Here is a 24,184-nt window from a genome sequence, read left to right as displayed (position 1 = left end):
TATTATTTCCTTGCTGGTACGGTACTGTAGAGTAATAATGTGCAGCCCAGAGTATTTATTTCCTTGCTGGTACGGTACTGTAGAGTAATAATGTGCAGCCCAGAGTATTTATTTCCCCCTGCTGGTACTGGTACTGTAGAGTAATAATGTGCAGCCCAGAGTATTTATTTCCCTGCTGGTACTGGTACTGTAGAGTAATAATGTGCAGCCCAGAGTATTATTTCCCTGCTGGTACCGGTACTGTAGAGTAATAATGTGCAGCCCAGAGTATTTATTTCCCTGCTGGTACCGGTACTGTAGAGTAATAATGTGCCGCCCTGAGTATTTATTTCCCTGCTGGTACCGGTACTGTAGAGTAATAATGTGCAGCCAGAGTATTTATTTCCCTGCTGGTACTGGAGAGTAATAATGTGCAGCCCAGAGTATTTATTTCCCTGCTGGTACGCTACTGTAGAGTAATAATGTGCAGCCCAGAGTATTTATTTCCCTGCTGGTACCGCTACTGTAGAGTAATAATGTGCAGCCCAGAGTATTTATTTCCCTGCTGGTACTGGCATTGTAGAGTAATAATGTGCAGCCCAGAGTATTTATTTCCTTGCTGGTACCGGCACTGTAGAGTAATAATGTGCAGCCCAGAGTATTTATTTCCCTGCTGGTACCGGCACTGTAGAGTAATAATGTGCAGCCCAGAGTATTTATTTCCCTGCTGGTACTGGTACTGTAGCGTAATAATGTGCAGCCCAGAGTATTTATTTCCTGCTGGTACTGGTACTGTAGAGTAATAATGTGCAGCCCAGAGTATTTATTTCTTGCTGGTACCGGCACTGTAGAGTAATAATGTGCAGCCCAGAGTATTTATTTCCTTGCTGGTACCGGTACTGTAGAGTAATAATGTGCAGCCCAGAGTATTTATTTCCTTGCTGGTACCGGTACTGTAGAGTAATAATGTGCAGCCCAGAGTATTTATTTCCCTACTGGTACTGTAGAGTAATAATGTGCAGCCCAGAGTATTTATTTCCCTGCTGGTACTGGCACTGCAGAGTAATAATGTGCAGTCCAGAGTATTTATTTCCCTGCTGGTACCGGAACTGTAGAGTAATAATGTGCAGCCCAGAGTATTTATTTCCCTACTGGTACTGTAGAGTAATAATGTGCAGCCCAGAGTATTTATTTCCCTACTGGTACTGTAGAGTAATAATGTGCAGCCCAGAGTATTTATTTCCCTGCTGGTACTGGCACTGCAGAGTAATAATGTGCAGCCCAGAGTATTTATTTCCCTACTGGTACTGTAGAGTAATAATGTGCAGCCCAGAGTATTTATTTCCCTACTGGTACTGTAGAGTAATAATGTGCAGCCCAGAGTATTTATTTCCCTGCTGGTACTGGCACTGCAGAGTAATAATGTGCAGTCCAGAGTATTTATTTCCCTGCTGGTACTGGTACTGTAGAGTAATAATGGCGGCCCTGAGTATTTATTTCCCTGCTGGTACTGGTACTGTAGAGTAATAATGTGCAGCCCAGAGTATTTATTTCCCTGTTGGTACTGGTACTGTAGAGTAATAATGTGCAACCCAGAGTATTTATTTCCCTACTTGTACTGTAGAGTAATAATGGGCAGCCCTGAGTATTTATTTCCCTGCTGGTACTGGTACTGTAGAGTAATAATGTGCAGCCCAGAGTATTTATTTCCCTGATGGTACTGGCACTGTAGAGTAATAATGTGCTGACCTGAGTATTTATTTCCCTGTTGGTACTGTAGAGTAATAATGTGCTGCCCTGAGTATTTATTTCCCTACTGGTACTGTAGAGGAATAATGTGCAGCCCTGAGTATTTATTTCCCTACTGGTACTGTAGAGTAATAATGTGCAGCCCAGAGTATTTATTTCCCTGCTGGTACTGGCACTGCAGAGTAATAATGTGCAGCCCAGAGTATTTATTTCCCTGTTGGTACTGGTACTGTAGAGTAATAATGGGCAGCCTGAGTATTTATTTCCCTGCTGGTACTGGCACTGTAGAGTAATAATGTGCTGACCTGAGTATTTATTTCCCTGTTGGTACTGTAGAGTAATAATGTGCGGCCCGAGTATTTATTTCCCTACTGGTACTGTAGAGTAATAATGTGCAGCCCAGAGTATTTATTTCCCTGCTGGTACTGGCACTGCAGAGTAATAATGTGCACCCCAGAGTATTTATTTCCCCGCTGGTACCGGCACTGTAGAGTAATAATGTGCAGCCCAGAGTATTTATTTCCCCGCTGGTACCGGCACTGTAGAGTAATAATGTGCAGCCCAGAGTATTTATTTCCCTGCTGGTACTGGTACTATAGAGTAATAATGTGCTGCCCTGTGTATTTATTTCCCTGTTGGTACTGGTACTGTAGAGTAATAATGTGCAGTCCAGAGTATTTATTTCCCTGCTGGTACTGGTACTGTACCGTAATAATGTGCAGCCCAGAGTATTTATTTCCCTGTTGGTACTGGTACTGTAGAGTAATAATGTGCAGCCCAGAGTATTTATTTCCCTGCTGGTACTGGTACTGTAGCGTAATAATGTGCAGCCCAGAGTATTTATTTCCCTGTTGGTACTGGTACTGTAGAGTAATAATGTGCAGCCCTGAGTATTTATTTCCCTACTGGTACTGTAGAGTAATAATGGGCAGCCCTGAGTATTTATTTCCCTGCTGGTACTGGTACTGTAGAGTAATAATGTGCAGCCCAGAGTATTTATTTCCCTGTTGGTACTGGTACTGTAGAGTAATAATGTGCAACCCAGAGTATTTATTTCCCTACTTGTACTGTAGAGTAATAATGGGCAGCCCTGAGTATTTATTTCCCTGCTGGTACTGGTACTGTAGAGTAATAATGTGCAGCCCAGAGTATTTATTTCCCTGATGGTACTGGCACTGTAGAGTAATAATGTGCTGCCCTGAGTATTTATTTCCCTGTTGGTACTGTAGAGTAATAATGTGCTGCCCTGAGTATTTATTTCCCTACTGGTACTGTAGAGTAATAATGTGCAGCCCTGAGTATTTATTTCCCTACTGGTACTGTAGAGTAATAATGTGCAGCCCAGAGTATTTATTTCCCTGCTGGTACTGGCACTGCAGAGTAATAATGTGCAGCCCAGAGTATTTATTTCCCTGTTGGTACTGGTACTGTAGAGTAATAATGGGCAGCCCTGAGTATTTATTTCCCTGCTGGTACTGTAGAGTAATAATGTGCAGCCCAGAGTATTTATTTCCCTGTTGGTACTGGTACTGTAGAGTAATAATGTGCAGCCCGAGTATTTATTTCCCTGTGGTAACTGGCACTGTAGAGTAATAATGTGCAGCCCAGAGTATTTATTTCCCTGCTGGTACTGGACTGTAGAGTAATAATGTGCTGACCTGAGTATTTATTTCCCTGTTGGTAACTGTAGAGTAATAATGTGCGGCCCGAGTATTTATTTCCCTTGCTGGTACTGTAGAGTAATAATGTGCAGCCCAGAGTATTTATTTCCCTGCTGGTACTGGCACTGAGAGTAATAATGTGCACCTCAGAGTATTTATTCCCGCTGGTACCGGCACTGTAGAGTAATAATGTGCAGCCAGAGTATTTATTTCCCTGCTGGTACTGGTACTTAGAGTAATAATGTGCAGCCCAGGTATTTATTTCCCTGTTGGTACTGGTACTGTAGAGTAATAATGTGCAGTCCAGAGTATTTATTTCCCTGCTGGTACTGGTACTGTAGCGTAATAATGTGCAGCCCAGAGTATTTATTTCCCTGTTGGTACTGGTACTGTAGAGTAATAATGTGCAGCCCAGAGTATTTATTTCCCTGCTGGTACTGGTACTGTAGCGTAATAATGTGCAGCCCAGAGTATTTATTTCCCTGTGGTACTGGTACTGTAGAGTAATAATGTGCAGCCCTGAGTATTTATTTCCCTGCTGGTACGGTACTGTAGAGTAATAATGGGCAGCCCTGAGTATTTATTTCCCTGCTGGTATGGTACTGTAGAGTAATAATGTGCAGCCCAGAGTATTTATTTCCCTGTGGTACTGGTACTGTAGAGTAATAATGTGCACCCAGAGTATTTATTTCCCTACTTGGTACTGTAGAGTAATAATGGGCAGCCCTGAGTATTTATTCCTGCTGGTACTGGTACTGTAGAGTAATAATGTGCAGCCGAGTATTTATTTCCCTGATGGTACTGGCACTGTAGAGTAATAATGTGCTGACCTGAGTATTTATTCCCTTTGGTACTGAGAGTAATAATGTGCTGCCCTGAGTATTTATTTCCCTGCTGGTACTGTAGAGTAATAATGTGCAGCCCTGAGTATTTATTTCCCTACTGGTACTGTAGAGTAATAATGTGCAGCCCAGAGTATTTATTTTCCCTGCTGGTACTGGTACTGAGAGTAATAATGTGCAGCCCAGAGTATTTATTTCCCTTGGTACTGGTACTGTAGAGTAATAATGGCAGCCCTGAGTATTTATTTCCCTGCTGGTACTGTAGAGTAATAATGTGCAGCCCAGAGTATTTATTTCCCTGTTGGTACTGGTACTGTAGAGTAATAATGTGCAGCCCTGAGTATTTATTTCCCTGATGGTACTGGCACTGTAGAGTAATAATGTGCTGACCTGAGTATTTATTTCCCTGTTGGTACTGTAGAGTAATAATGTGCGGCCCGAGTATTTATTTCCCTACTGGTACTGTAGAGTAATAATGTGCAGCCCAGAGTATTTATTTCCCTGCTGGTACTGGCACTGCAGAGTAATAATGTGCACCCAGAGTATTTATTTCCCCGCTGGTACCGGCACTGTAGAGTAATAATGTGCAGCCCAGAGTATTTATTTCCCTGCTGGTACTGGTACTATAGAGTATAATGTGCTGCCCTGAGTATTTATTTCCTGTTGTACTGGTACTGTAGAGTAATAATGTGCAGTCCAGAGTATTTATTTCCCTGCTGGTACTGGTACTGTACCGTAATAATGTGCTGTCCAGAGTATTTATTTCCCTGCTGGTACTGGTACTGTACCGTAATAATGTGCAGCCAGAGTATTTTTTCCCTGTTGGTACTGGTACTGTAGAGTAATAATGTGCAGCCCAGAGTATTTATTTCCCTGCTGGTACTGGTACTGTAGCGTAATAATGTGCAGCCCAAGAGTATTTATTTCCCTGTTGGTACTGGTACTGTAGAGTATAATGTGCAGCCTGAGTATTTATTTCCCTACTGGTACTGTAGAGTAATAATGGGCAGCCCTGAGTATTTATTTCCCTGCTGGTACTGGTACTGTAGAGTAATAATGTGCAGCCCAGAGTATTTATTTCCCTGATGGTACTGGCACTGTAGAGTAATAATGTGCTGCCCTGAGTATTTATTTCCCTGTTGGTACTGTAGAGTAATAATGTGCAGGCCAGAGTATTTTATTTCCTGCTGGTACTGTAGAGTAATAATGTGCTGCCCTGAGTATTTATTTCCCTGTTGGCACTGTAGAGTAATAATGTGCAGCCCTGAGTATTTATTTCCCTACTGGTACTGTAGAGTAATAATGTGCAGCCCTGAGTATTTATTTCCCTACTGGTACTGTAGAGTAATAATGTGCAGCCCTGAGTATTTATTTCCCTACTGGTACTGTAGAGTAATAATGTGCAGCCCTGAGTATTTATTTCCCTACTGGTACTGTAGAGTAATAATGTGCAGCCCAGAGTATTTATTTCCCTACTGGCACTGTAGAGTAATAATGTGCAGCCCAGAGTATTTATTTCCCTGCTGGTACTGGTACTGTAGAGTAATAATGTGCAGCCCAGAGTATTTATTTCCCTGATGGTACTGGTACTGTAGAGTAATAATGTGCAGCCCAAAGTATTTATTTCCCTACTGGTACTGTAGAGTAATAATGTGCAGCCCTGAGTATTTATTTCCCTGCTGGTACTGTACTGTAGAGGAATAATGTGCGGCCCAGAGTATTTATTTTCCCCTGTGGTACCGGGACTGTAGAGTAATAATGTGCAGCCAGAGTATTTATTTCCCTGTTGGTACTGGTACTGTAGAGGAGTAATGTGCAGCCCAGAGTATTTATTTCCCTGATGGTACCGGTACTGTAGAGTAATAATGTGCAGCCCAGAGTATTTATTTCCCTGCTGGTACCGGCACTGTAGAGTAATAATGTGCAGCCCAGAGTATTTATTTCCCTGCTGGTACTGGTACTGTAGAGTAATAATGTGCTGCCCTGAGTATTTATTTCCCTGTTGGTACTGGTACTGTAGAGTAATAATGTGCAGCCCAGAGTATTTATTTCCTTGCTGGTACCGGTACTGTAGAGTAATAATGTGCAGCCCAGAGTATTTATTTCCCTGCTGGTACTGGTACTGTAGAGTAATAATGTGCAGCCCAGAGTATTTATTTCCCTGTTGGTACTGGCACTGTAGAGTAATAATGTGCAGCCCAGAGTATTTATTTCCCTACTGGTACTGTAGAGTAATAATGTGCAGCCCAGAGTATTTATTTCCCTGCTGGTACTGGCATGTAGAGTAATAATGTGCAGCCCAGAGTATTTATTTCCCTGCTGGTACGGCACTGTAGAGTAATAATGTGCAGCCCAGAGTATTTATTTCCTTGCTGGTACCGGCACTGCAGAGTAATAATGTGCAGCCCAGAGTATTTATTCCCCTGCTGGTACTGGTACTGTAGAGTAATAATGTGCAGCCCAGAGTATTTATTTCCCTGCTGGTACTGGTACTGTAGAGTAATAATGTGCAGCCCAGAGTATTTATTTCCTTGCTGGTACCGGCACTGTAGAGTAATAATGTGCAGCCCAGAGTATTTATTTCCTTGCTGGTACCGGTACTGTAGAGTAATAATGTGCAGCCCAGAGTATTTATTTCCCTACTGGTACTGTAGAGTAATAATGTGCAGCCCAGAGTATTTATTTCCTTGCTGGTACTGGCACTGTAGAGTAATAATGTGCAGCCCAGAGTATTTATTTCCCTGCTGGTACTGGCACTGTAGAGTAATAATGTGCAGCCCAGAGTATTTATTTCCCTACTGGTACTGTAGAGTAATAATGTGCAGCCCAGAGTATTTATTTCCCTACTGGTACTGTAGAGTAATAATGTGCAGCCCAGAGTATTTATTTCCCTGCTGGTACTGGCACTGAAGAGTAATAATGTGCAGTCCAGAGTATTTATTTCCCTGCTGGTACTGGTACTGTAGAGTAATAATGTGCAGCCCAGAGTATTTATTTCCCTGTTGGTACTGGTACTGTAGAGTAATAATGTGCAGCCCAGAGTATTTATTCCCCTACTTGTACTGTAGAGTAATAATGGGCAGCCCTGAGTATTTATTTCCCTGCTGGTACTGGTACTGTAGAGTAATAATGTGCAGCCCAGAGTATTTATTTCCCTACTGGTACTGTAGAGTAATAATGTGCAGCCCAGAGTATTTATTTCCCTGCTGGTACTGGCATTGTAGAGTAATAATGTGCAGCCCAAGTATTTATTTCCTACTGGTACTGTAGAGTAATAATGTGCAGCCAGAGTATTTATTTCCCTAGCTGGTACTGTAGAGTAATAATGTGCAGCCCAGAGTATTTATTTCCCTGCTGGTACTGGCTACTGTAGAGTAATAATGTGCAGCCTAGAGTATTTTTTTCCTTGCTGGTACCGGCACTGTAGAGTAATAATGTGCAGCCCAGAGTATTTATTTCCTTGCTGGTACCGGCACTGTAGAGTAATAATGTGCAGCCCAGAGTATTTATTTCCTTGCTGGTACCGGTACTGTAGAGTAATAATGTGCAGCCCAGAGTATTTATTTCCCTACTGGTACTGTAGAGTAATAATGTGCAGCCCAGAGTATTTATTTCCCTGCTGGTACCGGTACTGTAGAGTAATAATGTGCAGCCAGAGTATTTATTTCCTGCTGGTACTGGCATTGTAGAGTAATAATGTGCAGCCCTGAGTATTTATTTCCTTGCTGGTACGGGCACTGTAGAGTAATAATGTGCAGCCCAGAGTATTTATTTCCCTGCTGGTACCGGTACTGTAGAGTAATAATGTGCAGCCCTGAGTATTTATTTCCTTGCTGGTACCGGCACTGTAGAGTAATAATGTGCAGCCTCGAGTAATTTAATTTCCTGCTGGTACCGGTACTGTAGAGTAATAATGTGCAGCCCAGAGTATTTATTTTCCCTACTGGTACTGTAGAGTAATAATGTGCAGCCCAGAGTATTTATTTCCCTGCTGGTACTGACTGAGAGTAATAATGTGCAGTCCAGAGTATTTATTTCCCTGCTGGTACTCGGCCTGTAGAGTAATAATGTGCAGCCAGAGTATTTATTTCCCTACTGGTACTGTAGAGTAATAATGTGCAGCCCAGAGTATTTATTTCCCTAAACTGGTACTGTAGAGTAATAATGTGCAGCCCAGAGTATTTATTTCCCTGCTGGTACTGGCACTGCAGAGTAATAATGTGCAGCCCTGAGTATTTATTTCCCTACTGGTACTGTAGAGTAATAATGTGCAGCCCGAGTATTTATTTCCCTGCTGGTACTGGTACTGTAGAGTAATAATGGGCAGCCCGAGTATTTATTTCCCTGATGGTACTGGCACTGTAGAGTAATAATGTGCTGCCCTGAGTATTTATTTCTGGTTTGGTACTGTAGAGTAATAATGTGCTGCCCTGAGTATTTATTTCCCTGCTGGTACCGGTACTGTAGAGTAATAATGTGCTGCCCAGAGTATTTATTTCCCTGATGGTACGGTACTGTAGAGGAATAATGTGCAGCCCTGAGTATTTATTTCTCTACAGTGCCGTAGGGAAATAAATACTCGGGCTGCACATTTTACTCTACGTACAGTGGGAAAAAATAAATACTCAGGCTGCACCCATTAATTTCCTCTGCAAGTACCGGTACCATCAGGGAAATAAATGATTTCTCTGGCAGCACCATTATTACTCTCAGTACCGGTACCAGCAGGGAAATAAATACTCAGGGCAGCACATTATTACTCTAAGTACCAACAGGGAAATAAATACTCAGGGCAGCACTTATTACTCTACAGTGCAGTACCATCAGGGAAATAAATATCAGGGCTGCCCAATTATTACTCTACAGTACCATTTTTAAGTTAGTACCAAGCAGGGAAATAAATACTCTGGGCTGCACATTAATTACTCTACAGTAGCAGTAGGGAAATAAATCTCTGGCTGCACATTATTACTCTGCAGTGCCAGTACCAGCAGGGGAAATAAATACTCTGGGCTGCACATTATTAACTCTACATACGCAGTAGGGAAATAAATACTCTGGCTGCACATTATTAACTCTACAGTACCAGTAGGGAAATAAATACTCTGGCTTGCACATTATTACTCTAGCAGTGCCGGTAGCCAAGCAGGGAAATAAATACTCTGGACGCAACATTATTACTCTGCAGTGCCGTACGCAGCAGGGAAATAAATACTCTGGCTGCACATTAATTACTCTACAGTACAAGTAGGGAAATTAAATCTCTTGGCTGCACAATTATTACTCTACAGTCACCGGTACCAGGCAAGGAAATAAATATCTCTGGGCTGGCACAATTATTCTCTACAGTGCCGGTACCAAGCAAGGAAATAAATACTCTGGGCTGCACCATTATTTAATCTCAGTACCGGTACCGAGCAGGGAAATAAATACTCTGGGCTGCACATTATTAACTCTACAGTGCCGGTACCAGGCAAAGGAAATAAATACTCTGGGCTGCACTTATTACTCTCAATGCAGTACCAGCAGGAATAAATACTCTGGGCTGCACATTATTACGTCCTAACAGTTACCGGTAAAGCAGGGAATAAATCTCTGGGCTGCACATTATTAATCTACAGTCAGTAGGGAAATAAATATCTGGCTGCACATTATTATCTACAGTACGCGGTACCAGCAAGGAAATAATACTCTGGGCTGCAGCATTATTACTCTACAGTGCCGGTCCAGCAAGGAAAATAATACTCTGGGCTGCAACATTATTACTCTAGCAGTGCGGTACCAGCAAGGAAAAAAATACTCTAGGCTGCACATTAATTAACTCTACAATGCAGTACGCAGCAAGGGAAATAAATAACTCTGGCTGCACTTATTACCTACAGTTACCAGAGGGAAATAAATCACTCTGGGCTGCACATTAATTACTCTCAAAGTACCGTAGGGAAATAAATACTCTGGGCTGCACATTATTACTCTAGCAATGCCAGTACCAGCAGGGAAATAAATACTCGGCTGCACATTATTACTCTACAGTACACAGTAGAGGAAATAAATACTCTGGGCTGCACATTATACTCTACAGTACCAAGTACCAGCAAGGGAAATAAATTACTCAGGGCTGCCCATTATTCTCTACAGTACAAGTAGGGGAATAATATACTTCTGGCTGCAACATTTATTACTCTACAGTACCAGTCAAGGGAAATAAATACTCTGGCTGCCAACATTATTAACTCTACAAGTACCAAGTCCAGCAGGGAAATAAATCTCTGGACTGCACATTATTACTCTGCAAGTGGCCAGTACTCAGCAGGGAAATAAATACTCTGGGCTGCACATTAATTACTCTACAGTACCAGTACGCAGGGAAATAAATACTCTGGCTGCAACATTATTACTTAAAAGTACAGTACCAGTAGGGAAATAAATACATCTGGGCTGCACATTATTACTCTACAGTGCCAGTACCAGCAAGGGCAAATAAATACTCTGGGCTGCACATTATTACTCTACAGTGCCGTACCAGCAAAGAATAAAATACTCTGGCTGCACATTATTACTCTACAGCCAGTACCAGCAGGGAAATAATACTCTGGGCTGCAACATTATTATCCTACAGTACCGTACAGAGGAAAAAATACTGGCTACACATTTATTAACTCTACAGTGCCGGTACCAGCAAGGGAAATAAATACTCTGGGCCTGCACATTATTACTCTCAGTACAGTACCAGCAGGGAATAAATACTCTGGGCTGCACATTATTACTCTAACGTACCTGTACCGCAGCAGGGAATAAATATCAGGGCTGACAACATTATTAGCTCTGGCAGTTCCGTACCGAGAGCAGGAATAAATACTCTGGCGCGACACATTATTACTGCTACAGTGCACGGTGACAGCAGGGAAATAAACTACTCTGGGGCTGACATTATTACTTAAATGCTCAGTTCCAGCAGGGAATAAATACTCTGGGCTTTGGCATTAATTACTCTACAGTACGCAGTACGAGGAGAATAAATATCTGGGCTGGCACATTATTACTCTACAATGCCAGTACCAGCAGGGAATATATCGGGCTGCACATTCTTCAGACGTACAGGAAATATACTCTGGCCAATTATTCTCTAACAGTACCAGTACCAGCAGGAAATACAAATATCTCTGGGCTGCACATTAATTCTCTAAGTACCGGTACCAAGCCAGCAGGAATAATACCTCTGGGCTGCACATTATTACTCTACAGTACCGTTACAAGCGGAAATAAATACTCTGGGCTGCACATTATTATCTACAGTAAGCCAGTACAGAAGGAAATAAATACTCTGGGCTGCACATTATTTCTCTAACAGTGCCGAGTACCAGCAGGGAAAATAAATCTCCTGGGCTGCACAATATTACCTACAGTAACCGGTAACACAGAAGGAAATATCTACTCTGGGCTCACATTACTCTCACAGACCATGTACCAGCAGGGAAAATAAATACTGTCTGGGCTGCACATTATTAATGCTACAGTACCCGGTACATCAGGGAAAATAAATACTCTGGGCCGCACATTATCCTCTACAGTACCGTACCAGCAGGGAAATAAATAACTCTTCGGCTGAGCACATTATTACTCTACAGTGCCAGTAGGGAAATAATACTTGGGCTGCACATTATTACTCTACAGTACCAGTACCACAGGGAAATAAATACTCTGGGCTGCACATTATTACTCTACAGTACCGTACCAGCAGAAATAAATACTCGGGCGCACATTATTACTCTACAGTGCCGTACCAGCAGGGAAATAAATACTCGGGCTTAGCACATTATTACTCTACAGTACAGTAGGGAAATAAATACTCAGGCGCACATTATTACTCTACAGTAACAGTAGGGAAATAAATACTCAGGCTGCACATTATTACTCTACAGTACCGCTAGGGAAATAAATACTCAGGGCGCACATTATTACCTCTACAGTACCAGTAGGGAAATAAATACTCAGGGCTGACATTATTACTCTACAGTGCCGAACAGGGAAATAAATACTCAGGGCAGCACATTATTACTCTACAGTACGTACCAGCAGGGAAATAAATATCTGGGCTGCACATTATTACTCTAGCAGTACCAACAGGGAAATAAATACTCAGCATGCCATTTCAGTGCACCCAGGGTAAAACCTGGCGACATTATTACTCTACAGTTACCAGTACAGCAGTGGAAATAAATACTCAGGGCTGCACATTATTACTCTACAGTACGCAGTACCGGGAAATAAATTACTCCAGGGCTGCACATTATTACTCTACAATACCAGTACCAAGCAGGTGAAATAAATACTCTGGGCTGCACATATTACGCTACAACCAGTACCAGCAGGTGAAATAAATTCTCATGGGCTGACACATTATTACTCTACAAGTACCAGTACAACAGGGAAATAAATACTCTGGGCATGCACATTATTACCGTACCAGTACCAAGTACCAGCAGGGAAATAAATACTTGGGACTGCACATTATTACTTTACAGTACCAGTACCAGCAGGGAAAAAATACTCTGTGCTGACATTATTACTCTACAGTACCGGTACCAGACAGGGAAATTAAATACTCTAAGGGTCTGCACATTATTACTCTCGTACGTCCACAGGCGGAAATAAATTACTCAGGGCTGCACATTATTTAGCTCTACAGTCCCAGGTACAACAGGGAAATAAAATACTCTGGGCCACATTATTACTCTGCATACGCAGTACACAGCAGGGAATAATACTCTGGGCTGCACATTATTACTCACAGTACATCAGTAGGGCAATAAATACTCAGGGCAGCACTTATTACTCTAATCAGTACCACAGGGAAATAAAAATCTCAGGTCACACATTATTACTCTTACAGTCCAGTAACAACAGGGGGAAATTAAATACTCCAAGGGCGCACATTATTACTCTACAGTACCTAGTTACCAAACAGGGAAATAAATACTCTGGGCTGCACATATTACATCCGTAGAGTACCAGCAGGGAAATAAATACTCAGGTCGATTTATCTACAGTAGTGCCGAATAATTCGGGCCACATTATTTACTCTGCAGTGCCGGTACCAGCAGGGAAATAAATACTCTGGGCTGCACAATCCTATTACGCTACAGTTACCAGCAGGGAAATAAATACTCTAGGGCTGCACATTATTACTCTACAGTACTGAGTACCAGGGAATTAAATACTCAGGGCAGCACATTATTACTCTAGGCCAAGTACAACAGGGAAATAAATTACTGCGGTCAGCAACATTATTTACTCTTACTAGTAGCCAGTACAAACAGGGATAATAAATACTCAGGCAGCCATTATTATCTTACAGTACCAGTACCAGCAGGAAATAATACTCGTGGCTGCCCATTATTCTACATACGCTAGTACCAAGGTGAATAAATCTCCTGTCACCACTTTATACTCTACAGGACCAGCCAGAAATAAATACTCTGGCTGCGACATTATTACTCTAACAGTACCAGAAAGCGAACTAAATACTCAGGGCTGCCCATTATATTATCCTAGCAGTACGGTACCTATTACAGGAAATAAATCTCAGGGCTGCCATTTATACTCTAAAGTACAGTCCACAGGAATAAATAAATTACTCTTGCTGCACATATTACCGCTACAGTAACCAGTACGAGCCAGGATATACTTCTCTGGGCTGCACAATGATTTATCCTTACGTACCTATAGTACAACAGGAAATAAATACTCTGGCCTGGCCACATTATTAGCGGTAATAAAATCAGTACCAGTTACCAAGTCATAGGGAAAATTAAATACTCTGGGACTGCACATTGATTACTCTACAGTACCAGTAAACCCAACAGGGATAATACAACAGGGCAGCGACTTATTAACTCTATAGTACCCAGTTAACCAGCAGGGAAATAATTACTCTTGGGCTGCACATTATTACTCTACAGTGGCCGGTACCAGCGGGAAATAATACTCGCGCTGGAGGTTGCGCACATTAATTACTTCTTAGCATTGCCTAGTAAACCCAGCAGGAAAAATAATAACTTCCTGGGCTGCACATTTAATACTCCTACAGTACAAATGGAAATAAATATCGGGCCCGCACATTATACTCCCTTACAGTACCATACGGGAAATATATACTTTCCAGGTTCAGCTATTTAGGCTCGGTTGGGTAATTTAAGCGCTTGGGTGGCTGTGTTACTCGGGGCGGAGACCGCTTGCCACTGGTGGTGTGTCATCTGCTCTCTTGTAGTTTTAGCTCCACTGGCTTTCCGCATGCCCACATGGAGTTTAATAAGGGTTTTTCTTGTTAGCTGTTTGTTGCCCTCGTTCCTTGTTGTTGTGCCTGGTGGTCGGTGTCGTTCATACATTGTGACCCACACTGGCTTGTTTTTCGGGGCCTTTATTTCATGTGTGCGTTTGCTGTCTGTCTATCCGGTGTGATTTTTTTGCTCGGCGCGTTGATGCTGCGTTTTTCGTCTAGCGCACGGCGCCCCTTTGCGGGTCCGGCGGGACGCGCTCCTTTTACCATCAGGGAAATCAATCTCAGGGCTGCAGGCATTAATACTCTCCAGTAACCAGTACAAACAAGGGTAAATAAATACTTCTGGGCTGCACATTATTACTCTACAGTTACAGCACAGGGATAATAAAATTACTCAGGGCTTGTGGCACCATTCTATTATCCTTCAGTACCAGTACCAAACAGGGAAATAAATCTTCTTGGCTGCACATTATTACTCTGCAAGTGCAGTAACGCCTAAGCCCAGGGAATAAATACTCTGGGCTGCCACATTATTACTCTACAGTACATAGGGAAAATAAATACTCGGGGCTTGCCATATTCCATCTTAACAGTACCGTTAGGGGGAAATAAATATCGCAAGGGCCAAGCAATTATTACTTCTGACAGTAACCACACAGGAATAAATCTAGGTCAGCACATTATTACTCTCCAGTGCCAGATACCATCAGGGATAAATATACTTGCCTAGTGGTCTAGTGATAGAAATCGTATTTGTAGCGGTGTGCCTCTCTATGGTCGGGATAGATGTGGTATTGAATTGTTCACAGCACGGGGAAAAGAGATGGGCAGCTTTGCGAGGTCGGAAGATATGCGGGATGGAGAAATCCATAAAGTTAGTCGTGCGTTCCGGTCTTCGTTAAAGGCAGGTAGCAGTCGGTGACTCTGGGCTGCACATTATTACTCTACAGTACCGGTACCAGCAGGGAAATAAATACTCTGGGCTGCACATTATTACTCTACAGTACCGGTACCAGCAGGGAAATAAATACTCTGGGCTGCACATTATTACTCTACAGTACCGGTACCAGCAAGGAAATAAATACTCTGGGCTGCACATTATTACTCTACAGTACCGGTACCAGCAGGGAAATAAATACTCTGGGCTGCACATTATTACTCTACAGTACCAGTACCAGCAGGGAAATAAATACTCTGGGCTGCACATTATTACTCTACAGTACCGGTACCAGCAAGGAAATAAATACTCTGGGCTGCACATTATTACTCTACAGTACCGGTACCAGCAGGGAAATAAATACTCTGGGCTGCACATTATTACTCTACAGTACCGGTACCAGCAGGGAAATAAATACTCTGGGCTGCACATTATTACTCTACAGTACCGGTACCAGCAGGGAAATAAATACTCAGGGCAGCACATTATTACTCTACAGTACCGGTACCAGCAGGGAAATAAATACTCTGGGCTGCACATTATTACTCTCCAGTACCAGCAGGGAAATAAATACTCTGGGCTGCACATTATTACTCTACAGTACCGGTACCAGCAGGGAAATAAATACTCAGGGCAGCACATTATTACTCTGCAGTACCGGTACCAGCAGGGAAATAAATACTCAGGGCAGCACATTATTACTCTGCAGTACCGGTACCAGCAGGGAAATAAATACTCAGGGCAGCACATTATTACTCTACAGTATTGGTACCATCAGGGAAATAAATACACAGGGCAGCACATTATTACTCTGCAGTACCGGTACCAGCAGGGAAATAAATACTCAGGGCAGCACATTATTGCTCTACAGTACCGGTACCAGCAGGGAAATAAATACTCAGGGCTGCACATTATTACTCTACAGTACCGGTAGCAGCAGGGAAATAAATACTCAGGGCAGCACATTATTACTCTACAGTACCGGTAGCAGCAGGGAAATAAATACTCAGGGCAGCACATTATTACTCTACAGTACCGGTACCAGCAGGGAAATAAACACAGCTATAATATACATGCAGCGCTATGTGAGTGACCCCCCTGAGCCCATTCGGTACCTGATAGAGATCATTCTGGATACTGAGCACGTCGGCCGGTGCCAAGGATATGAAGCAGAGGGCGGTGTCGGTCCAGCCATGGATGACAGTGAGATGCAGGAACCTACAGGGTAACAGGAGCGCAGTGAGTAGTGCAGGCAGGGAGGGAAGTTTAGGGTGGGGGACTGGGGGATATGGAACAGTCCATGTCGGAAACCCCCTGGCAGCAATGGGTGTAATATGTCAACATATTTTGCCTTTCTAAAGCACTGATGTAAAACAGGTCACCAATCTCATTCCTCCCCCTTATTCCTGTAAGCAGGATAATGAGCTCTGTATAAACAAGCTCCCCCCTTCTCTAAGCTGCAGCCTTTGCTAGGCTTAGGGATGAGCAACTCACTATACACAGGGCTTATCTGCGGACTGGTCATTTGTTTTAACTGCTTCTCCTCTGCTTGGCAGAACCAGGAAGTCGTTTTATTTCTAACAGGAAGTACAAGAAATAAGAACCATAGTGATTTCCTGTTTCAGACATTAGGCAGAAAGCCAGGAATTGCCCATTTCTCCTCCACAGACACAGTACTCCCATGCCGCCTCCCTACCCATCATAAAGGTGATGCATGCTGGGAGTGGGACACTTCCTGGTCACATGACTGTAATCCCAAACTCATACATAGGATATACTTGGTGCTCCCTGCTGTGTGCGAGGCACGGAGGTATGCAGGGAGTTTGTGAGTGACACTGCAGGGATTCCCTGCACCCACTAAAGAGAAAAAGCCACTACAATTAGCAAGAGAGGAACGGGGGGACGTGAGCACAGGGGCCCCCAGAAGAGAGTGGGAGTGGCCGGTGGGTGAGCGAGGGGCGGTGCCGGAGCACTGGGCCAGCGCCACTTCTGACACAGGGGATTTCCACCCACGAGATAAAAATAACCGAGTCGCTTCCACCTCCGAATTCCACTTTCTCAGGTCAGACCAGCAGAACCAGCCGGGCCGCTCTGTTCTCTCCCACAATCCCCAGTGTGCCACCCCCCCCAGTACCCCAACATGAGCTGACTCTTGGCTGGAGCTCACATTAAAGGGGAAGGCAGTGCTCCCAGTACAGCAGTATGGTCTATTCATGCATCCAGCAGTGCTGCTTAGTGCCCCAGAAACTGCCCCTGTCATACCCCAAGCCACCCGACTGGCTCATCATACCACCTCTGGTTCTGCTACTCTACTGAAAAGAAAGGGTTAACTCCCTGTCCCCCACCACCTGTCACGAGAGACTGATCTGACGCACAAACTTCCGAAACCTCAACCGCTCTGACATCATAACCAACCCCCCCCCCCCCAGCCCTGCCAGTGAGACCAGTCTGGCCGCTCACTCAGGAAACAGCCGTCTGGATTCCCACTTCCACATTCACCAGCACTGCAGCTCCCCAATAGCACCCAAGCACCCCCATACTGGGCCCCTGCACTCAGTATCAGCCAGGGGCGGGGTTGTACCTAATGTAGGGGAACCAATGGCTGCACAGTATCAGGGACAGGCTCAGGCAGGGGGGTTTGTACCTAATGTAGGGGAACCAATGGCTGCACAGTATCAGGGACAGGCTCAGGCAGGGGGGGTTTGTACCTAATGTAGGGGAACCAATGGCTGCACAGTATCAGGGACAGGCTCAGGCGGGGGGGGGGGGGGTTGTACCTAATGTAGGGGAACCAATGGATGCACAGTATCAGGGGACAGGCTCAGGCAGGGGGGGTTGTACCTAATGTAGGGGAACCAATGGTTGCACAGTATCAGGGACAGGCTCAGGCAGGGGGGGTTGTACCTAATGTAGGGGGAACCAATGGCTGCACAGTATCAGGGACAGGCTCAGGCAGGGGGGAGGTTGTACCTAATGTAGGGGAACAATGGCTGCACAGTATCAGGGACAGCTCAGGCAGGGGGGGGGTTTGTACCTAATATAGGGGAACCAATGGCTGCACAGTATCAGGGACAGGCTCAGGCAGGGGGGGTTTGTACCTAATGTAGGGAACCAATGGCTGCACAGTATCAGGGACAGGCTCAGGCAGGGGGGGTTTGTACCTAATGTAGGGGAACCAATGGCTGCACAGTATCAGGGACAGGCTCAGGCAGGGGGGGTTGTACCTAATGTAGGGGAACCAATGGCTGCACAGTATCAGGGACAGGCTCAGGCAGGGGGGGTTTGTACCTAATGTAGGGGAACCAATGGGCTGCACAGTATCAGGGACAGGCTCAGGCAGGGCTGGGTCTGTACCTAATGTAGGGAACCAATGGCTGCACAGTATCAGGGACAGGCTCAGGCAGGGCTGGGTCTGTACCTAATGTAGGGGGAACCAATGGCTTGCACAGTATCAGGGACAGGCTCAGGCAGGGGGGGGTTTGTACCTAATGTACGGGAAACCAATGGCTGCACAGTATCAGGGACAGGCTCAGGCAGGGGGGGGGTTTGTACCTAATGTAGGGGAACCAATGGCTGCACAGTATCAGGACAGGCTCAGGCAGGGCGGGGTTGTACCTAATGTAGGGGAACCAATGGCTGCACAGTATCAGGGACAGGCTCAGGCAGGGGGGGTTTGTACCTAATGTAGGGGAACCATGCTGCACAGTATCAGGGACAGGCTCAGGCAGGGGGGGGTTTGTACCTAATGTAGGGGAACCAATGGCTGCACACAGTATCAGGACAGGCTCAGGCAGGGGGGGGTTTGTACCTAATGTACGGGGAACCAATGGCTGCACAGTATCAGGGACAGGCTCAGGCAGGGCGGGGTTGTACTAATGTAGGGGAACCAATGGCTGCCCAGTATCAGGGACAGGCTCAGGCAGGGGGGGGTTTGTACCTAATGTAGGGGAACCAATGGCTGCACAGTACAGGACAGGCTCAGGCAGGGGGGGTTTGTACCTAATGTAGGGGAACCAATGGCTGCACAGTATCAGGGACAGCAGGTGAGAGTGGGCCCCTGGGGGCCGTGCAGAACTCCCAGCAAGTGGAATTCCCTATGACACAAGTCTGAGTGACTCTTTGTTTCCACTTCCTCCTGGGCAGGGAATCCCCATTTCTCATTCATGTTTTGGGGGCCCCTATTTCCAGGAAAGACTGCAGCATGGGTTCCCCAAGGGCTATTTGGGCTCAGCACTAAATCAATGAAAGAGCACCCCTATTGCTCCCCACCTTATACACCATCCTCACCCACTTTATACCCCTATTCACAGCTCCCCACCTTATAGGCACAATGGGAATTAATACAACTGGTGCAATTTGCCCCTCACTATCACTATGGGTATATAACAGGGTATTTGCCAGTGATCTGCACCCTGCAAGTCTGACTCTCACTCCCAGGACACCCAGGTCTGTTTGGGGGGCAGGGGACTCAGGGTGGGGACAGGGTAACTCACGTATCGCCCTCCTCAGACACGTAGGTGAGACATTCCAGCTGCTGAGAATCTGGGGTGTCGGGCCCCTCAGAGTCACTTTTGGGCAGAGAGGTTTCGGGCAGCAGCTCGGTCAGGGAGGAGGAGCCATATAGTGAGTCCAGTCTGTCAAGTTCTTGAGGTTCCTGAAGTTTGTCCCCAGATGGGGCAGGTTCCTCGGCGCCTCTCTCCTCAGGGAGGGACTGCAGGTGGCCGACAGCCGGGTCCGACAGGGACTGCACCGAGTCCCCCACCCCCGAGTCATAGCGCCCCTCCTCTGGCTGCGCCGGGAGCTTCTTCTCATCCCAGTAGTCCGACATTGCCAGGGTGCCCAATCACTGTGCCAGGGGCAACTGCCAGCGGCCGTACAGAGGAACAGGCACCAAGGGGGGACACGGGCCCTCTGGGAACTGGAGCAGAAAAAAATGATAAAATGAGGGGCCCCCAGGCTGCACAACCCCAAAGGGCACCCCAGCAAAGGAATGGGATTTGGGGGGTAATACTGAGTGGGGAATGGGGATACAGGTGTGGGGGGGATAAGAGGGCACCAGTCTGGGGGTAAAACAAGAGGCAAAATATACTACCCCCCAAGGGTTAATAAGTCTGGCAGAACGGGGAATAAAGGGGAGGGGGTAACAGAGTAAAGGGGAGGGGGTAACAGGAGGTAAAGGGAGGGGTAACAGAGGTAAAGGGAGGGTAAACAGTAAAGGGGAGGGGGTAACAGAGTAAAGGGGAGGGGGGTAACAGAGTAAAAGGGAGGGGGTAACAGATAAAGGGGAGGGTAACAACGAGTAAAGGGGAGGGCGGTAACAGAGTAAAGGGAGGGGGTAACAGCAGTAAAGGGGAGGGGGTAACAGAGTAAAGGGGAGGGGGTAACAGAGTAAAGGGAGGGGTAACAGAGTAAAGGGGAGGGGAAACAGTAGAGGGGAGGGGGTAACAGAGTAAAGGGAGGGGTAACAGAGTAAAGGGGAGGGGTAACAGATAAAGGGGAGGGGTGGTAACGGAGTAAAGGGAGGGGTAACAGAGTAAAAGGGAGGGCGGAAAAACAAGTAGAGGGGAGGGGTAACAGAGTAAAGGGGGGGGTAACAGAGTAAAGGGGAGGGCAGGGGGGTAACAGAGTAAAGGGGGAGCGGGGCTAACAGAGTTAAAAAGGGAGGGAAAGAGAGAGGGGGTTAAAAAAACCCCCATTCCCCTTCCTCCTCCTTCTTATGGATTGTGGGGGGCTGTTTGTGCCTCTGGGTACTGGGAATGCCAGGGGGGCTGTAAGGTGCCACAGACAGTCACTATTTATTGGGCTGGGGGGGCTGTTTGTGCCTCTGGGTACTGGGAATGCCAGGGGGGCTGTAAGGTGCCACAGACAGTCACTATTTATTGGGCTGGGGGGGCTGTTTGTGCCTCTGGGTACTGGGAATGCCAGGGGGGCTGTAAGGTGCCACAGACAGTCACTATTTATTGGGCTGGGGGGGCTGTTTGTGCCTCTGGGTACTGGGAATGCCAGGGGGGCTGTAAGGTGCCACAGACAGTCACTATTTATTGGGCTGGGGGGGCTGTTTGTGCCTCTGGGTACTGGGAATGCCAGGGGGGCTGTAAGGTGCCACAGACAGTCACTATTTATTGGGCTGGGGGGGCTGTTTGTGCCTCTGGGTACTGGGAATGCCAGGGGGGCTGTAAGGTGCCACAGACAGTCACTATTTATTGGGCTGGGGGGGCTGTTTGTGCCTCTGGGTACTGGGAATGCCAGGGGGGCTGTAAGGTGCCACAGACAGTCACTATTTATTGGGCTGGGGGGGCTGTTTGTGCCTCTGGGTACTGGGAATGCCAGGGGGGCTGTAAGGTGCCACAGACAGTCACTATTTATTGGGCTGGGGGGGCTGTTTGTGCCTCTGGGTACTGGGAATGCCAGGGGGGCTGTAAGGTGCCACAGACAGTCACTATTTATTGGGCTGGGGGGGCTGTTTGTGCCTCTGGGTACTGGGAATGCCAGGGGGGCTGTAAGGTGCCACAGACAGTCACTATTTATTGGGCTGGGGGGGCTGTTTGTGCCTCTGGGTACTGGGAATGCCAGGGGGGCTGTAAGGTGCCACAGACAGTCACTATTTATTGGGCTGGGGGGGCTGTTTGTGCCTCTGGGTACTGGGAATGCCAGGGGGGCTGTAAGGTGCCACAGACAGTCACTATTTATTGGGCTGGGGGGGCTGTTTGTGCCTCTGGGTACTGGGAATGCCAGGGGGGCTGTAAGGTGCCACAGACAGTCACTATTTATTGGGCTGGGGGGCTGTTTGTGCCTCTGGGTACTGGGAATGCCAGGGGGGCTGTAAGGTGCCACAGACAGTCACTATTTATTGGGCTGGGGGGGCTGTTTGTGCCTCTGGGTACTGGGAATGCCAGGGGGGCTGTAAGGTGCCACAGACAGTCACTATTTATTGGGCTGGGGGGGGCTGTTTGTGCCTCTGGTACTGGGAATGCCAGGGGGGGCTGTAAGGTGCCACAGACAGTCACTATTTATTGGGCTGGGGGGGGGGCTGTTTGTGCCTCTGGGTACTGGGAATGCCAGGGGGCTGTAAGGTGCCACAGACAGTCACTATTTATTGGGCTGGGGGGGGCTGTTTGTGCCTCTGGAGTACTGGGAAGCCAGGGGGCTGTAAGGTGCCACCAGACAGTCACTATTTATTGGGCCTGGGGGGGGCTGTTTGTGCCTCTGGTACTGGGAATGCCAGGGGGGCTGTAAGGTGCCACAGACAGTCACTATTATTGGGCTGGGGGGGGCTGTTTGTGCCTCTGGGTACTGGGGAATGCCAGGGGGGGCTGTAAGTGCCACAGACAGTCACTATTTATTGGGCTGGGGGGCTGTTTGTGCCTCTGGGTACTGGGAATGCCGGGGGGGCGTAAGGTGCCACAGACAGTCACTATTATTGGGCTGGGGGGGCTGTTTGTGCCTCTGGGTACTGGGAATGCCAGGGGGGCTGTAAGGTGCCACAGACAGTCACTATTTATTGGGCTGGGGGGGCTGTTTGTGCTCTGGGTACTGGGAATGCCAGGGGGGGCTGTAAGGTGCCACAGACAGTCACTATTTATTGGGCTGGGGGGGCTGTTTGTGCCTCTGGGTACTGGGAATGCCAGGGGGGCTGTAAGGTGCCACAGACAGTCACTATTTATTGGGCTGGGGGGGGCTGTTTGTGCCTCTGGGTACTGGGAATGCCAGGGGGGCTGTAAGGTGCCACAGAACAGTCACTATTTATTGGGCTGGGGGGGGCTGTTTGTGCCTCTGGGTACTGGGAATGCCAGGGGGGCTGTAAGGTGCCACAGACAGTCACTATTTATTGGGCTGGGGGGGCTGTTTGTGCCTCTGGGTACTGGGAATGCCAGGGGGGCTGTAAGGTGCCACAGACAGTCACTATTATTGGGCTGGGGGGGCTGTTTGTGCCTCTGGGTACTGGGAATGCCAGGGGGGCTGTAAGGTGCACAGACAGTCACGTATTTATTGGGCTGGGGGGGGCTGTTTGTGCCTCTGGGTACTGGGAATGCCAGGGGGGCTGTAAGTGCCACAGAACAGTCACTATTTATTGGGCTGGGGGGGCTGTTTGTGCCTCTGGGTACTGGAATGCCAGGGGGGCTGTAAGGTGCCACAGACAGTCCACTATTTATTGGCTGGGGGGGGCTGTTTGTGCCTCTGGGTACTGGGAATGCCAGGGGGGCTGTAAGGTGCCACAGACAGTCACTATTTATTGGGCTGGGGGGGGGGCTGTTTGTGCCTCTGGGTACTGGGAATGCCAGGGGGGCTGTAAGTGCCACAGACATCACTATTTATTGGGCTGGGGGGGGGGCTGTTTGTGCCTCTGGGTACTGGAATGCCAGGGGGGGCTGTAAGGTGCCACAGACAGTCACTATTTATTGGGCTGGGGGGGCTGTTTGTGCCTCTGGGTACTGGGAATGCCAGGGGGGCTGTAAGGTGCCACAGACAGTCACTATTTATTGGGCTGGGGGGGGCTGTTTGTGCCTCTGGGGTACTGGGAATGCCAGGGGGGCTGTAAGGTGCCACAGACAGTCACTATTTATTGGGCTGGGGGGGGCTGTTTGTGCCTCTGGGTACTGGGAATGCCAGGGGGGCTGTAAGGTGCCACAGACAGTCACTATTTATTGGGCTGGGGGGGGCTGTTTGTGCTCTTGGTACTGGGAATGCCAGGGGGGCTGTAAGGTGCCACAGACAGTCACTATTTATTGGGCTG

At 46.9% G+C, this 24,184-nt stretch overlaps 1 protein-coding gene across 1 annotated transcript in view; it reads right to left on the bottom strand.

The window, feature by feature from the left end:
• nfkbie (nuclear factor of kappa light polypeptide gene enhancer in B-cells inhibitor, epsilon) overlaps positions 1–20,369 on the bottom strand; it is a gene marked incomplete at its 5' end in the record, with an annotated part of 26,253 nt that extends 5,884 nt beyond the window's left edge. The window contains 2 exon segments of the mRNA NM_001126918.1: positions 16,566–16,668; positions 19,944–20,369. Coding sequence (NP_001120390.1) covers positions 16,566–16,668; positions 19,944–20,278 — 438 coding nt within the window.
• Positions 20,370–24,184: the final 3,815 nt, after the last annotated feature.

This window comes from Xenopus tropicalis, chromosome 5 (genome assembly GCF_000004195.4).
Source record: "Xenopus tropicalis strain Nigerian chromosome 5, UCB_Xtro_10.0, whole genome shotgun sequence".
Classification (NCBI taxonomy): Eukaryota; Metazoa; Chordata; class Amphibia; order Anura; family Pipidae; genus Xenopus; species Xenopus tropicalis.
Note: the sequence above shows the minus strand (reverse complement) of the source record. Positions and strands in the feature narration are given on the sequence as shown.